Source organism: Dissoconium aciculare (assembly GCF_010015565.1).
Source record: "Dissoconium aciculare CBS 342.82 unplaced genomic scaffold K489scaffold_10, whole genome shotgun sequence".
Lineage (NCBI taxonomy): Eukaryota > Fungi > Ascomycota > Dothideomycetes > Mycosphaerellales > Dissoconiaceae > Dissoconium > Dissoconium aciculare.
Window position 1 is genome coordinate 10,241 of NW_022984960.1, and position 15,008 is coordinate 25,248.

The 15,008-nt window shown below is 50.4% G+C and overlaps 6 protein-coding genes across 6 annotated transcripts; 2 read left to right on the top strand and 4 right to left on the bottom strand.

Annotated features, from left to right (window-relative positions):
- Positions 1-274: 274 nt before the first annotated feature.
- On the bottom strand, positions 275-1,263 carry K489DRAFT_382384 (uncharacterized protein). Its single transcript, XM_033605356.1, has one exon. The coding sequence runs from the start codon at positions 1,156-1,158 to the stop codon at positions 532-534; it is 627 nt and encodes a 208-aa protein (XP_033457479.1). The 5' UTR covers positions 1,159-1,263; the 3' UTR covers positions 275-531.
- Positions 1,264-2,823: 1,560 nt separating this feature from the next.
- K489DRAFT_382385 (uncharacterized protein) lies at positions 2,824-5,720 on the top strand. Its single transcript, XM_033605357.1, has 2 exons — positions 2,824-3,392; positions 3,454-5,720. Exons 1-2 carry the CDS (start codon positions 3,266-3,268, stop codon positions 5,358-5,360), a joined length of 2,034 nt encoding a protein of 677 aa, XP_033457480.1. The 5' UTR covers positions 2,824-3,265; the 3' UTR covers positions 5,361-5,720.
- On the bottom strand, positions 5,678-7,066 carry K489DRAFT_382387 (uncharacterized protein). Its single transcript, XM_033605358.1, has 2 exons — positions 6,618-7,066; positions 5,678-6,547 (listed from the first exon to the last, which is right to left on the bottom strand). Exons 1-2 carry the CDS (start codon positions 6,958-6,960, stop codon positions 5,817-5,819), a joined length of 1,074 nt encoding a protein of 357 aa, XP_033457481.1. The 5' UTR covers positions 6,961-7,066; the 3' UTR covers positions 5,678-5,816.
- Positions 7,067-7,889: 823 nt separating this feature from the next.
- Positions 7,890-9,806, top strand: K489DRAFT_411711 (DWNN-domain-containing protein; the record flags this gene model as incomplete). The annotated part of the gene is made up of 2 exons (XM_033607839.1): positions 7,890-8,061; positions 8,119-9,806. 2 exons carry the CDS (start codon positions 7,890-7,892, stop codon positions 9,804-9,806), a joined length of 1,860 nt encoding a protein of 619 aa, XP_033457482.1.
- Positions 9,807-10,536: 730 nt separating this feature from the next.
- On the bottom strand, positions 10,537-10,894 carry K489DRAFT_32925 (uncharacterized protein). The gene has a single exon (XM_033602106.1). It carries the CDS (start codon positions 10,792-10,794, stop codon positions 10,597-10,599), a length of 198 nt encoding a protein of 65 aa, XP_033457483.1. The 5' UTR covers positions 10,795-10,894; the 3' UTR covers positions 10,537-10,596.
- A 101-nt stretch (positions 10,895-10,995) lies between these two features.
- K489DRAFT_411712 (uncharacterized protein) lies at positions 10,996-12,234 on the bottom strand (the record flags this gene model as incomplete). The annotated part of the gene is made up of 2 exons (XM_033607840.1): positions 10,996-11,106; positions 11,191-12,234. The coding sequence occupies 2 exons, from the start codon at positions 12,232-12,234 to the stop codon at positions 10,996-10,998; spliced, it is 1,155 nt and encodes a 384-aa protein (XP_033457484.1).
- Between the last annotated feature and the right edge of the window lie 2,774 nt (positions 12,235-15,008).

Genomic DNA, 15,008 nt, shown 5'->3' on the forward strand with positions numbered 1-15,008 from the left:
AAACGCCATTCTGGGCGAACCACGGAAGGCACCCAGATCTGTGGCAGACAGAGCTGCCAAGTGTGGAAGCAGCATCGGGCATCGACATTGCCAGAAAACTACAAGAAGCCTACAAAAACATGACAACATCGATTACAAAAATGCAATCAAAAGTGAAAAGCAAAGAATCCACATTCAAGAAGAATCCTCAGCTGAAAGAGGGGGATAGAGTCTATGTGCTTACAAAAAACTTTGGCACAAGGAGACCATCCAAAAAACTTGACCATGTCAAGGTCGGACCCTTCTTGATCATCAAACAAACAGGACCAGTGAACTACCAAGTTGCACTACCATCCGACACCAGAAAACACCAGACATTCCATGTCTCTCAGCTAGAACCAGCTGACCCGGAAACGCCATTACAAGAAACCTTCCACCAAGAGAATTATGAAGACGACGTCTTCGAAGTCGAAAAAATACTAAAACAAGATGGTCAGAAATACCTCGTCAAATGGAAAGGGTACCCAGACAGTGAAAATACCTGGGAACCACTCAAGAACTTGACGAGTTGCCGGCTTCTACTGGCGGAGTTCCACCACCAAGGCCGCCGGCCAGGAGATCCCACTCAGCGGAAACGCCACCAGCAAAAGACCATTCCTCAGGCAAGGCGCTGAGGTCTGCAGGATTGAAACCCCATGACTCCACGTCAACAGTCGAGGAACTAGGACCAGAAACAGAGTTATTCGCAGCAACCTCCATCTCAGCAACCTCAGCAATTCCAGCAGATTCACGAGCGTACGCCTCGTCTTCCTTCAGCTCGGCCGCGAGAGCACGCTTGCGAGCAGTGCGGGCGCGATTGCGCGCCTCGACAACTCTAAGGTGCGCGCGCGCAGCCTCCTCCTCCGCTAGAGTGAGCTCGTCTTCGAGCTCCTCTGATTTCTTGACTAACTCGGAGCGCAACCTGGCCAACCGCTCGAACTCCTTGAAAGTCACCCGAAGATCGCATGGCTTGTGGTCGTCGTTGCAGCCCTTACAGCGACCGGAACGAATGTCGACCAAGCACTTGAGGTTTTGACGCCGACAACGAGAACACGGGACTGGCATCGTGTTACAGAATCGACCGATGGACGCTTGAAATTCGTCAGACCGATCTTTTGCGGATGTTGGTTTGCGGGGCATGACGAGTCAACATGGAGGAATGAGAACGCAAGAACCAACTTACTTCTCGATGGAACTTCGAAGATAGAAGAGGGGAGTAGTGTTACGATCCCGTGACACGGCACGGCCAGGAAGGGGAGGAAGTACAGAATGGACGAACGACACTTAGTTAAGACAGGTCAACAACATGCAACCATAACCCTAATATCACGTGACCAGGAAAGATACGCGACGAGGTACGGATGCGCGACATCCACGACGTCGCACAACCACAACGGCATCGCACATATCGCACAAGAAGTGCATTCCCTTTGTATCTAACTTACATATATAGGTAGTACGAACGGACCCTATGTCTGTTCGTGTTGAACTCATGTTACCAACTTAACCATTGGAATCAAAGCCCCTTTCAGATATCCTGTTGCACCACTCATTCTCAAGAACCCCCTCGAGTAAACCGCCCTCTAGCAGTTGACCCGTAACATCTTAATCTATACACTCTTTTTATAAGAGTATATAGATTACTTAGAGTAGTTACGTAATTATAGGTCGTATAACTATTAGTTACGTTAGCTACCCTAGTATCGTACCTAAGGTACTAGTATAGTACGTTAGTATAGACCGTAATAATAAGAGCCTCCCCTAGACTATCTAAATAAGTTCCTACTATTTAATTAGGCTTATTTATATATAGATTTACTCTAAATAAGAGTAGGAATAGAGATAAAAATATCTTAATAGGAGGTATTTCTACTTAAGGCTTATATAATATAATAGATACTATAAAATAGACTTAAGTAATAAAAGTTAATATACCTAAACCTTTATAGCCTAGATAGAGAGATATAAAGGTAGATAACTAGTTCCTAGAAGTATATACCTTCCTATTAAGTTATAATATAAGTAGGCCTAGTATAATATTACGATCCCGCTAGTAGGTAGGCCTTAAGCTATAATACGACTACTTCCGTTCCTATACGATTAAACTTTATCTATTATATTACCTAATAGAATAAATAGGATAAGCCTATTCTATTTATATAATAATAATAGGACTAATAGACTATGATAGTTCTATTAGTATAACTACGATAGAAGCGATAGCGCTTCTATATTCTATTATTATAATTCTCGGCTTTAATTTTGGTGACGATGATAGCGACAGACGCTAGATGAGGCTCTGCCGAAGCTCGATAGATTGGCCAATGCGAGTCGGTATTGGAGAACACCACGCAATAGGCGGGGAATGAAGCGAGTATGCATATATGTGGAGCAACCAATGCTTGTCGAGACCTAATGATCTTTATTCGAAGATGTGGTACGCATGCGAAATCATGTCTACATGAGGGGACATAGAGGGAGGGAGAAAGCGAAAGACAGTGTTCACCCAAGAGGTGAAAAGATTGGTTGACAAAACGTCGCTATGAGCACATGCTATCAGTCATTATCTCGCCCGGAGCCAATCTTTCAGGCGCAATCGGGCGGCGGCGGGCAGCAGAGAGAGGGCAGAGGGAGAAAATCCGTTTATCTTTGCCCTCTCACGCCTCTCCACACGTAATCGCAGAAGTTACCCCACATGGCCACCCGACGATTGCACATCCTACCCTACATTAGGCGGAATGGCGTAGAAGAGGGTCCTTTTTTCGGCATGTGCTATGCTTACCTTTACCTTTTCTCCCTCTAACTAGCAGAATGAGATACTGAAGTAGTGGGTGTATGTACTGTACTGCACCAGTATTGCACGAGACAGTCTGCCCTGGAGTGGGTGCGCATTATCATACTGCCGTGATTATTCAGAAACTCTCACCCGTGGATGATGAATGGACCACGCGACACTACCACCACAACTCAAAACTCATCACCTGGACACTTCCCTTTGTTCCCTCTCGCTACCAAGCCTCACTCATATCCGCACGACTACCTGTTCCTTCTTTCAAGAGTCAGCTGCATGTGTAGCACACATCGTCGCATCTCTTTCGCCTCGCAACTTCTGGTCGCCAACTACCGCCATTCTTACCGTCCGCTTGCTTTCACGCCCTCCGCTGCAACGACGAGAATCACGATTACCACCAACTTTCACCACTCGCCACATGCAACATTTCAGCTAGTCTACGGCAAAGACTGAAGCATGCAGCCGGAACGTGGTGGCCCTGTGCCGGTACCAACGACGAATGGCTCACGATCCTACTCGAACAGCGCTGCGCAAGATGTGACGCTTCACCCGCGAATGGCGCAAAGTCCGCCGAAGAACAAGAGTAGGTCATGGAGGCATATACTTTGAGATCAGCGTAACATGTGATTGACATTTTGGCATAGATACACAACACGTCCCGTGCAAGTTCTGGTTGCAAGGACAATGTCAGGCAGGTCGGGCCTGTCCATTTTCACATGATGTCGAGTCAACGACAAGGCCGATGCCCTGCAAATATTTCACAAAAGGTGGATGCAAGTTTGGTCGGAAATGCGCTCTCTTACATATCACGCCAGATGGTAACATCGTCAATCGCATGCCAGCATATCCTCCAGCTCCACCACAGCAATACATTGGCCCAGGTCCCATTTCGCCAAATGGCTACGCTCCACCACCAGGTCTTCTTTCACTCCAGACACAAGGTCTCGAGCAGCGTCCAAATGGCGAGATCGGCTCAGATAACGATGCATACCTTTCAGCTCAGCGAATGGGTTCGGACATGCCACACTTCGATTTGTCATACTCACCAGCTTCGCCAAAGTACGGCTCACCTTCTCAACTTGAAAGTATGGCGACCTCGCCAATACATCGCAAAGGCCTTTCCGTTCTGGACGCGCCGTTACCAAACTCATTCGATAGCAATGGTATATCCTGGGCTGCGCGGTACGGACCAGTGGCGGCATCGGTGCCATCCAAGTTCGGACTTGATTCGGCACCGTCATCCCTCCCGAGGACACAATTGAGTAGTATCGCGCTTCGCGATCTCCACACCTCGGCTTATGGTGGTGGTCGAGGCATGGACAACGTCCTGGCAAACATGAGTTCATCCCCTCCACATGGGATTGAAGAGCCGATCACCTTCGAAAAGCGATCACTTCATGCTGAACGCTTACGTGCGTCGCGTCTCCATCTGGTTTCCACTTCTCTCAGCAACAATCTTCACAACAATATTCATTTGCGGCAACGGTCACAACTCATTGACCAGTCCGATACCGATGATGAGGACGGCGATATCGAGGTCGAGGAAGGTCTACTCCCTTCGAGTCTCCACGATCTCATTCCCGACGTTCGCACACGCCGGAACTCGCGGAATCGTCTGAACGATGACAGCAACGGCGTTTTTAGCAACAATTATAATAGCAGTCCACAAGCATTCCTGTCAACATCCCGTCGTACAACCTCTGCGACATACCTGGGACCTTCATTATCCAATCAGCCACAGGACAGCAAGATCGGTAGCCCTCATCACAACTCTCAGCTCTCTTCAAGCCCTTCGCGGTATACCAATGTATTCCAACAGCATCAGCAGCAACAACCACAACAACGCAATGGCACTAACGTATTTGGCCATGTCGGTTCGCCACGTCGCGGTGCCAACTCATCGTTGTCTTTCACTGCTGCTGGTATTGTCACCAATGGTCGTCATACTGGTGACCAGTCACCTTTGACTGCACCTGGCAATTCGGCTCTAAGCAGTCCCACTCGTCCATCGGCGATAAGTATGCTTACACGAGAACTGCAACATACCAAGTTGAGTGCTGGTGCTGTCACCCCACAAAAGCAGCGTGTTGGTATCCTCGATCGATCCCCAAGCAGCGAGAGCAAGAACGGCGGAGGTTCTAGCAATGGTATAGCAACAGATCAATCCGTTCATGAGGGCTCCATAAATGCCACTGGTCCACAACGTAGCGACGAGGAACTCGAATTTTTCGACATGGAGGGTGTAGATGAAAGCCAATCTCCCAAGCTCTCATCTTCTGCGACACATTCCTCCACTGCAAAGGGCACCAACGGTTCTCAAAGCAGCACGAACAGGTCCCCAAGTACCACAAATCCTTGGACAAACGGCAGCTTTGCGGCTCGTTCTCCCCCTTCTTCCTCTCCTTTCATGTCCGCGTCGCAAGGTCATAGCGGATCGGGAAGCTTAAGTAAACATATGGTACATTCGTCATTTGTGGCATCTACCTCACCGCGTAATGGGAGTGAGCCTAGCTTTGGTCCTATTGGCGGTCAGCGAAGCGCGGCATCGTAAAGAGGTATTATTCCGCGTTTTTGAACACATGCATTGGGATGCACAGAGCAGGGAGCTATATTCCACAGAGTTTCCACCAGCTTAGGTAACCCTGGGATGATCGGGGGATTGAGTTCAGATCGATTTTCGTCTCTGAAATTAGCAAAATGTTTTTGGGGATCTACGACGATGGCGCGCCGCAGGAGACAAAATGGATTGGTCGGCGTTACATACGAATGGCCTATTTTTTAGCATGTTTGGGCTAGATAGAGATGAATTGGTGTAAACACGCGAGTTTGGGACGTGGTTCACGATAGTGCGAAAATAATTGCAAATTTATGGCAATCGTGATTGTATCCCAGTCGAGTGACAGGGTTTTATGTGATCTGAACTCTCCTAAGTTTGACACCATAAACTCTCAATCCTCGTCTTTTGTGCATACACCTCAACATAATTCCAATCTCAATCACTACAACTTCAGCTTCCACCTCCAGCGCCGACACCAGGTCCTCCACCAATCGTAGGGCCCGTCTTCGCCGCTGCTGCCTCCTCTCTCGCAGCTCGCATCTTTCCCCGTTGCGCACGACTTCCTCCCAACTTTGGAGTAATGCCCTCCTTCGGCGGCGCCGCACGCGTCGACGTCGCATTGAGAATCTGTCTCTCGCGCTTCCGCGAATTGCGCTCGCGCAGACCCCGGAGAAATTCGGCTTTGAAGGCTTCGGCCACAGCTTCGTCGTTGTCTACCAGGTCTTCGGCGTTTTCGCCTTGCGTATCACCCGGGCCGGCAGCTTGGAGTTTGTGAGCGTCCGTGTTTGAGGTTGCTGCGTCGGTGGTGGTGGCTCGGCCGCGGATCATTTTGGTGGACTTCTTAGCGTAGCGCGGGACGAAGCTCTCTTGCATTATTTGGTCGACCATGGTAGCGCGCTCGGCCACGGTGGGGTCGAGTGCTTGTGGGAGGCGGCGACGTCTTCGAGTAGACTTGGAGGATCTGGGAATGGCTTGGATTTTGCCGTATTCGTGAGGCTTTCCGGAAGTCTGAATTGATGACAGTCCCTGCTCATCGACTTCGGAATCGTCGGCGCCGTCCATCGGCTCATCTTCGAGAATAGGTGCTTCTGCGGCGAGTGCAGCGCTTTCAAGAGTCGTTTCGGGCGCGCGTGCCATTGATTGAGACTTTGCGAAGCGCATTTGTGCGAGCTTGGAGTCTACGTATGCAGTCCTACACTGTTAGTGGGATCTCTATATCTATGCTTTCCAAAGGCGTGGAGCAGACGTACAAGTGCTTGTCTTCCACGACTCCTACGCGACCGGTCGGCTTCACGAATCGATCGTTCGCAGCCGGGAGCTCATCTAGACTCTGAGGGACGAGGATCATGGCTTGCTCATCGTTGCGATCTAGTGACTGCGTTCCACCAGCAGTAAATGCGATGCCATGCTTTTTGACGATCGGTCTTCGTCGCACAAGATTGAGGTCGCTAGCGAGGACAGTGGGCTCTTCCATATTCGATGGAGGATTAGCAGAAAGCGCTGGCGAAATTCGCGCATCAGGCATGTCTTCATCTTCGTCGAGTCGCTTGCGAAATACCTTTCTCCTCTTGTTGATGCGGAACGGCTCCTCCATGTTTGGAGCTTGCCTGTCAATCGAAGGAGAGCAGGTTTGTGAAGTCATCGATCAAAGCGATTGACACGTGATTCCAATGCCGCTTTCAATTTTGGGTTCGCGTGTGGTGTATTCGACTATGTCTTTCCATGTGACATGAGATATAGTTGGGCTAGCCATTAGAAGCATGTGACGTTCCATTGATTGCCTGAGGCTTCCAAGCACGTGCCCGGGTCCGTTGGCAGCAGGCTTTGTCATCTGAGCTTGGCGGCCCGGCTGAGCGGGCAGTCTAGAAGCATGACTTTGCTCAAGGCTGACGCTCCCTCTTTCCCTCCTTCATCCACATCCTTCCTCCTGCTCCCTCCTCCATCATCAGCTACGACCTCGCATCCGCCATCGACGCGTTCTCACAGTCAATACTGCGACACCGACTTCGTTGTTCTCTCGATATTCCATCGTCATTTGACGAGTCTTATTTCACCACGCGCTCGCGTGTCACGAATCAAGCGATCTTGCCGCTGTGCCTATTCGGCGAACAGCGGAAGAAAGAGCAGATTTTGGTCGTTGGTCTCTGTATTTGGCTTTGTCACGCAATCACTGTTTCCTGTTCCGTTCATCTTCTTGTTGCGCTCGGGCAACAGAGTACATCTACTTGGCAAAAGAAAAATAAGAAAGGCATTACCAAAACGCTCGTAGCGTTGATTGTGTCAGACAGTCAAACTTGTCTTATTCAATACAATATCACCTTTTCCGGGCGTATTGTCCTGAGAGATCGGATCGTGCTTGGATTTGCATTGTAACAATTCCCCATATTCACATATCTACGTATCGGAGCTTCACGTCACCAGTGCCGTGCGAGGAGAATCGATCGCCTGGTCGTTTTCACCGGTGCATGGGATCTTCACCAGACCATCGCAAATACACCACCAGTTGAATTGCTCGACTGAGCCATGTCTTCGTCTATCTTCTTCCGCTTCAAGTCTCGCAAGGATGCTCTTCAGATCAACTTCGACGGCGCAAGTTTGTCTGTGTTTGAGGTCAAGCGTGAGATTATGAGTATTGCCCGACTGGGAGACGGCAAGGAATTCGATCTCGATATTTATACATCTGACAGCAACGAAAGTAAGTTCATAGAATGCGACTTTGTAACCACGAGTAGAAATCTAACATATCCGATAGTTTACGATGATGATACTACCGAAATCCCAAGATCAACAACTGTCATTGTTCGGCGACAGCCTGCACAACGACCAGGAGCTGGGCGTGCTGCTCGCTATGTCACTGGTCAAATGCCCATCCACGCGAAAAATGCACGTCGCATCGAGCCCAGTGCCCGAGCTAATGGTGTTACTATGAATGGTGGTCCGGGTGACGGCAAAGCCATGACTGAGGAGGAGAGACTGCAAGCTGTAATGAGTGCTAGCAATATTCAATTGAAAGCAGACCTGGAGATGTCGGCCGGAAAGCCTGTGATGCGAAATAACTTCGCCAAAGCGGCGCCCGTTCCTGACAAGCCGTTGCCCTCTAGCTACGTCTGTCACCGTTGTGGCGAGAAGGGTCACTGGATCCAGGCCTGTCCCACCAATACTGATCCGAATTACGATGGTAAGCATAAGTTCAAGCGCACCACCGGTATCCCGCGCTCTATGCTTGAGGTTGTTGAGAAACCGGAGGGCGTTGGTGAAGACGGCAAGATCGATCCTTCCAAATTGGACAAAGGTCTGATGTATACTGCCGACGGTGAATGGGTGCGTGCAAGACCAGATCAAGCTGCCTGGCAGAAGTTCCAAGACCAACAAAATGCCACCAACGAAAAGAAAAAGGAAGCGGCGCAAGGCGACGAAGAACTACGCGAGCGTGGTCTAGAATGCCCAATCGACAAACGACCTTTTGCGGACCCTGTCAAAACGCCTTGCTGTGGTCGGACGTACTGTCGTAATTGCATCGAGAACGCTGTATTAGATGCTGATCTCACATGCCCCAACTGTGGTGAACAAGTGCTGCTTGACAATCTCGAAATCGACAGCGAGGCCGTTACAAAGCTTGCAGAATTCGAGGCTGAGAAGAAGAATGAGAAGAACGTACCAAAGGAAGAAGAAGCCGCCAAAAGTCCTGTTGCCACGGTCGCCGCTGAACTTTCTACACCACAAAAAATCGGGTCTCCTACACCTGCAACAAGCCGATCTCCAGCCGCGTCGCCCACGAACTCACGAAAGCGTGGCGCCAGTGAAGAATTGGAGAACACTCGCAAACCCATTCCTCCCACGGAGAACGACAACCCCTCAGCCACCTCTACAACCACTCCCGCGCCGTCTGTCGTAGCACCGCCCACAGGTCCATCGCAGCCTGCTACCAAAGTTCAACCACCTACTGCGCCAAAGTCGATGAACGAGTTCGTTAACCAAATGAACAACATGACTGGCGGCAACGGGACGCCAAATTCAAACGCTCAAAACCCAATGGCTAATTTCATGAATCCCATGATGGCTGGCATGGGAATGGGCATGCCGATGAATATGCAGATGGGCATGGGGGGAATGGGCATGGGTATGGGCATGCCAGGATTCCCCATGATGAACGGTTTTCCCGGGATGAACATGGGCGGCTATCCGAACGGCATGGGAATGAACATGAACGGTGGAGGGGGAGGAGGAAACATGGGCTGGCAGCAGCAACAGCAGAATTTCCAACAACAGCAGGGTTTTCATCAACAACAAGGCTATCAACAACAGCAGCCTTGGATGAATAATAATGGTGCCAACGGCAATGGCGCGAATGACGGCGCGTATTTCCGTCAGCCAGTCAATCCCCACCGTCACCAAGGCAAGCAGCGTAGACAGAGGAGTGTGGATTACAAGCAGATGTGAAGAGGCATCGGCGGGCCAGGCAGTTTGCTATTATTGTGTTTCTAAGCGGCATGGGCATAGGCATGGGCATCTCTTCGGCGGCGTTCTCTGTCTCATTTTCTTGTACTGATGTGGATTTCAGCGATGGAGTTGTGGAGGTGGGCATAGGAGGGCAATGTATGTCTCACGAGAGAGCAGATCAAATTTTCTACTCGGCATATGATACTATTCAACTTCTAAACTTGCAATGTGCTGTTTCCCACGTGCAGGTGTGACATGAGGCCTAGATGGCCTTCATTACATACATGTAAGGTGTCTCTGTCCTCACGGATATTGTCGTGGTGAACGATTGATTGCATTCCAGATAGAGTTTCAACCGAGATCAATGTAGGAAAATATGAATGAGAGATTATCAGAAACGACGGTCATGGTAGAGAAGCGGAAGGCCTGCTTCTGCTTTTTCCTAGCTCAGGCCGCCAAACAAATATTGATGAGCCATTTCGTACTTGCTCCACGTTTCCCACAAGTCCGACCTGAGGTAAAAGCTGATACCGCCACGGTAATCGGGAAACAAGCACGTGATATTCTCTCACATGAAGATCTCGCAACATTCATGCGTCTGATGCCGTGGGCGGTGGAATATCGTTGCGGCTACCTTGGCAATCTCTACTCGAGAACTGCAAACGACTGAGCTCCCGCTCGACAGCAAGCCCAGTTGTGAGCTCTCGTTCGTCGATATTTGTCCTCGATGTTGGTCCGGGGTATAGCGTGGCAAAGATTTCAGACAACAGCTGCACAGCAATCCATCGTCTTATCGCGCCAGGCGGACAGTCTTTGATTGCGTTTCAGAGCCACAGATCGGATTCCAGGTGCGATGGATTTGGCCGCAGAACAGAGGCCATGCACAAGTAGACCGTAGATACTCACTGAGTTTTGGTTGATGCGTGAACGCCTCGGGTGGTTTGAATTGAATCAATAATACCAGCGTGGTTAAGCGTCTTGTTTGCATCAAAGTCGCGAAGTCTTGCACAACAATGAAGACCGCAGATGCCGGACTATCGAATTGCTGGTCCGATGAACGAGTTTCAGCAATACATTGTAGCGATGGTCACACTGGCCGAGAGCGTCGACTTGAGTTAATGGCCCGCTCCGGTCATGTCTTGCCTTGATGGGCTGCTCAGATCCCCGAATCGACCAAGTATAGCGAGATTCATGGCTCACCAGGACCGCTAATCTTGATCTGAGGAGTCGGAGGTGGAGGATTTCCGTCGGCGTTGTTACGTACGCGACGCCATTTGAGGACAGGAATGCGTTTGTCGCCCTAGGCAACATATTAGCCTCTATGATATCCCAACGAAAAATGGCCGTGACGGGGAGCCGACACCGGGACCATTATCCAACTCACCTTGACTTCTGTTGGTTCCTCACTGCCTAACACAAGCACCTGCCCATCTTCCTCGAACCGATGTGTACGAACTTGAATGTCGCCGATCCAGCCGGGAAGATTGCAACACTGGAAGGTATGCCTGAGAATCTCTGGGCGATCAGGGCCTTCATCTGTGATGTAGTATGGTCCACAGTACGCAAAGCAGCGTTTACCTGCCTCCGCCCACTGAGGTTCTTCTCCCTCACCACGCTTGAAACTTTGTTGTCCGGGTATCAGCATCTGAGCAGACATGTAGCCGTCTGGGGTATACATGATGAATCCTGTGACATTCCGAGTCATGGGATACGTGGGTCGTTGAACACGGGAGCTTGGCGTGGGGTAAGCAATGTACGACTCCAGTTTCCAGGCACCGATCAGCCGCTGGCGAAGATTGACGGTTGTGACTGGTGGTGGTAGCAAACTCGGGGTAGAGAGCAGCTCGGTGGGGCTGCTGATTGTGGTAGTGTATGCCTGATTCTTCTCTTCAGTGTCGTCACAGTCGGCACCGCCTAGTGGGTCTTCGATAGAAGTGATGATAGAAGTAGGCGCTGTCGCCAGGGCGGGCATTCGAGTGTTTGGAATCGTCATGCTCATGGTAGTATCTGTCCTCGAGTTGTTCACGTCTAGGATTACTGCATCAATATGTGGCGGCGGTGGTGGTTCGAGCAGCGTTTGTTTGGGCGGACTGTTGATGACTTCCTCGACATCAAGCGCAATAGGCGTGGCCAGAGGTTTGTCATCCGACTCAGGTTTGAAAGTGAGTTTCTTTGGAGGCTCAGGCGAGCGGGGACGGAAGCTCAACTTTTGCGGCGACACAATGACCTGAGTTGGTGAAGAGAAGACTTCGCACGGGACCGAGTCGCGTTGGCGAGATCGCGATCTCGAGCGTGATCGCGAGGTGCGTGTTTGTGCGAACTTGGGCACCTGTAGGTATTGCGAGCTGTATTGTGAATTGTATCGATCTTGAGTGTGAGCGTGATGGTGAGGATGCGAATGTTGGTGAGGCTGCGTCGTGCTAGACATTGTCGAGAGCAACATTGGAGCAGGTATGAAGCGTGATGATGTCTCTTGACTTTCCCTGCTGTGGTAGCGTTCCGGGGTTGGCACTGCCCGTAGATATGTACGTGAGCGTGCAGGTAGTGCGGACGGGTAGCAACGCGAGTGTGAACGGTAGTTATACCAGTCTTTGTACACCTGCAGTAACAGAGCTACATAAAACGTCCCTTTGGGAATACCGCCCACGAGGATAGGCAAAGCCCACACCCACCGAAGGATCCGTAGGAGGCCGAGTATAGCACGAGTGAGTACCTGAGTATGCGTAAGGGCATTTGAAAAAGATGGAGGAAGCGGGCTGGTGCTGATGTGATGGTGTATCTGACTCTGACAGGAAATCTCCCCGCCGCCCGGCACTGTGGACCCGCTTTCAGGAAAGCAGTTGAGCGTTGTGGTAGATCGTTATCTACCTAGCCACTACGACCACGACAGCTAATGTGATTGGATTCTTGAGGATGATAATCTCGCCAGTGAAGAGCAAGGTAGACGATTTTATGATGGAGAGTGCTATGACTTCTTTCTGTTGTTGAATCGCGAGTGGGGCATGGAAGTATCGTGAGTCGGTCCGCGGGAGGCACAGACTAGTGCCGGCGATGGGAGAAGTTTAGGTATCATTATTTGACGATACGTAGTATTGTAGCAGCGCAGTGATAAGTAAGCTCAAAAGTTTGCGGAAAGCGGTTTCGTCATGATTCGGACACCTTCGAGAGCCTTTCCGTGATCAAAGCAGCAGAGTAGAAATTTGGATAGGAGTATGAGGGTGGTTGGCGGAGATTACAACCTGCGTACCACCGATGGTCTGAAGAGAGCGTTATGCAGGACGATCAGCTACATACCTGTTGTGTCACGACGAGCATGATTCCTCGGTCGTCCAGCAATCAAGACATACTCGCACGTCGCTTATGCGCGGTATCAACGTCGCAGGACACATGACGAATTGCATCATCAAATCGGGAAGGGTGTTGGTCAGTACGGCGTCCAGCGCGAGACGTGAGTTCGCTGATTCCGGCCCATCCATGAATGTTGGCAACACAGTGGCACAGCTTGGCGCATGCTCTTCGGATGGAGGATTGAAGATGAGGTTGAGAAACGCGGCTCATGCAGTCGGGCGCTAAAAATGGCACCCGCGAGCTATTTTGAATCGAACTATCCCTAGGTTCTGTGATCCAGAACATCAATACTACCACGGACGCAGTGAAAAAGACGCAGTGAATGCATCGAGACAAGCTATAGATGAAGAATGACGACTCTTTTCTTCTCATTTGACCGCGGTTGTGGGCTTGAAGATGAGAAGATCGATACATCTCTATATCGACTCAAGAACAATGATTGGGACGCGATAGATGATAGAAGAATTTCCGCTGGGCATGGCGGGGGAAAGGCGCTCCACGACTCCACGAGCAAGGTTTGGGGCGCGATGCGGAAATCTCCGACGTTGCGCTTGTCTTTCCCAGCGCGCCCAGCAACGGCGCAATACCTTGTGATCTGTGGGGCACATCATGGATTCATGGTCAGCCTGAATCGGTGACGAGACTTACGGTGACAGCATGGCAAAGATTGGCAGCATGAGAAACCCAGGAATCTCCTGTTCATGCTATTTCAGAGACATCTTCCGTTGTCATCAACTCACCACATCAGCGCCGCACGTAGACGTGGCTCTTCTTGCTGTATTCCCGCGTCGCGAGACAGTTTGCGGGTCGCGAACACCTGATCATTCCCGCCTTCTACTGAATCCAGACGTCAGCCGCGCTCATCATCGGCGGCAGCGTGCCGGTTCATGCAACAGTCGTACGAATGCCCTGTATTTGCCCAATTTGTAACAATTCGCTCATCGGCTATAGCGTTGATCTATCATCGATCGCGATGCCAATACGCTCGTTTGTGACATCGAAGCAAAGTGCAGTCTTCACCTGTCATCATCATAAGGCGAAACATTCGGGTTGAAAAAGGGCTTCAGGCAGCCCTCAAACTAGCCATGAGGGTGGTGTCCGCCGGCCCCGCTCTGCCGCTTTCGTTGCTGTTACTGCTGCTGCTGCTGCGCCATCCATCGCAATGACATCGGAATGTGACGAGAATCAGGGTGCAAATCAGACAGGCGCGATGCAACGTGATATTCGTGATCACACATTCATGAAGTCATGGTGAATTTTCGTGTGATGCATCCATCGGAAGGCGGGCAAGCGAATGGGACCTCTGAGTTTGCATCTGGAGGTCTCGTCTTGTCGTGTTGCCTCCCGAGGCTCATTCCTGATATTTTATTTATCAGATGAATCACCACGCATGCCTTGGTCTCTGGTCGATCAAAACGTGGGTCACATGCGAGGTTCATAACTGTCTCGAGGTACGCCCGTCTTCCAAGGTTGGTATAAACATCCCGAGGTCGCTTTGGATACCTGGTATTCTGCAAGACCCATCATTGTTATCTACAACCTGCGCGATGTCAAGAGGAATTGTACACCAAGATCTCCAAAAACCTTCGCCCTGAGTTGTCATGATTATCACGCGATATTCCTGGTGACCGACATCATTCTGCATCAACATGACCCAGTTTGAACACCATGGAAATGAACGTGGTCTCTAGCCAGTCATCAAGCCGGCGGGCTTAATGTATCACGGGAATTCGAGAATGCCTTGTAGAGCAACTTGCAACGGCAGCTATCGAATACACTTCGCATTGCGCTTCGCGCATCGTTTTGAATTAAATCTCGACTTCGTCCACAAATGGTAATCTCACACTCTCAGCC

Coding starts and splice junctions, on each gene's coding strand:
- K489DRAFT_382384 (XM_033605356.1), bottom strand. CDS start 1,158: ATGCCCCGCAAACCAACATCCGCAAAAGATCGGTCTGACGAATTTCAA.
- K489DRAFT_382385 (XM_033605357.1), top strand. CDS start 3,266: ATGCAGCCGGAACGTGGTGGCCCTGTGCCGGTACCAACGACGAATGGC. Junction 3,393..3,453: donor AAGTCCGCCGAAGAACAAGA/GTAGGTCATGGA, acceptor ATTTTGGCATAG/ATACACAACACGTCCCGTGC.
- K489DRAFT_382387 (XM_033605358.1), bottom strand. CDS start 6,960: ATGGAGGAGCCGTTCCGCATCAACAAGAGGAGAAAGGTATTTCGCAAG. Junction 6,548..6,617: donor AGTCGTGGAAGACAAGCACT/TGTACGTCTGCT, acceptor GGACTGCATACG/TAGACTCCAAGCTCGCACAA.
- K489DRAFT_32925 (XM_033602106.1), bottom strand. CDS start 10,794: ATGCAAACAAGACGCTTAACCACGCTGGTATTATTGATTCAATTCAAA.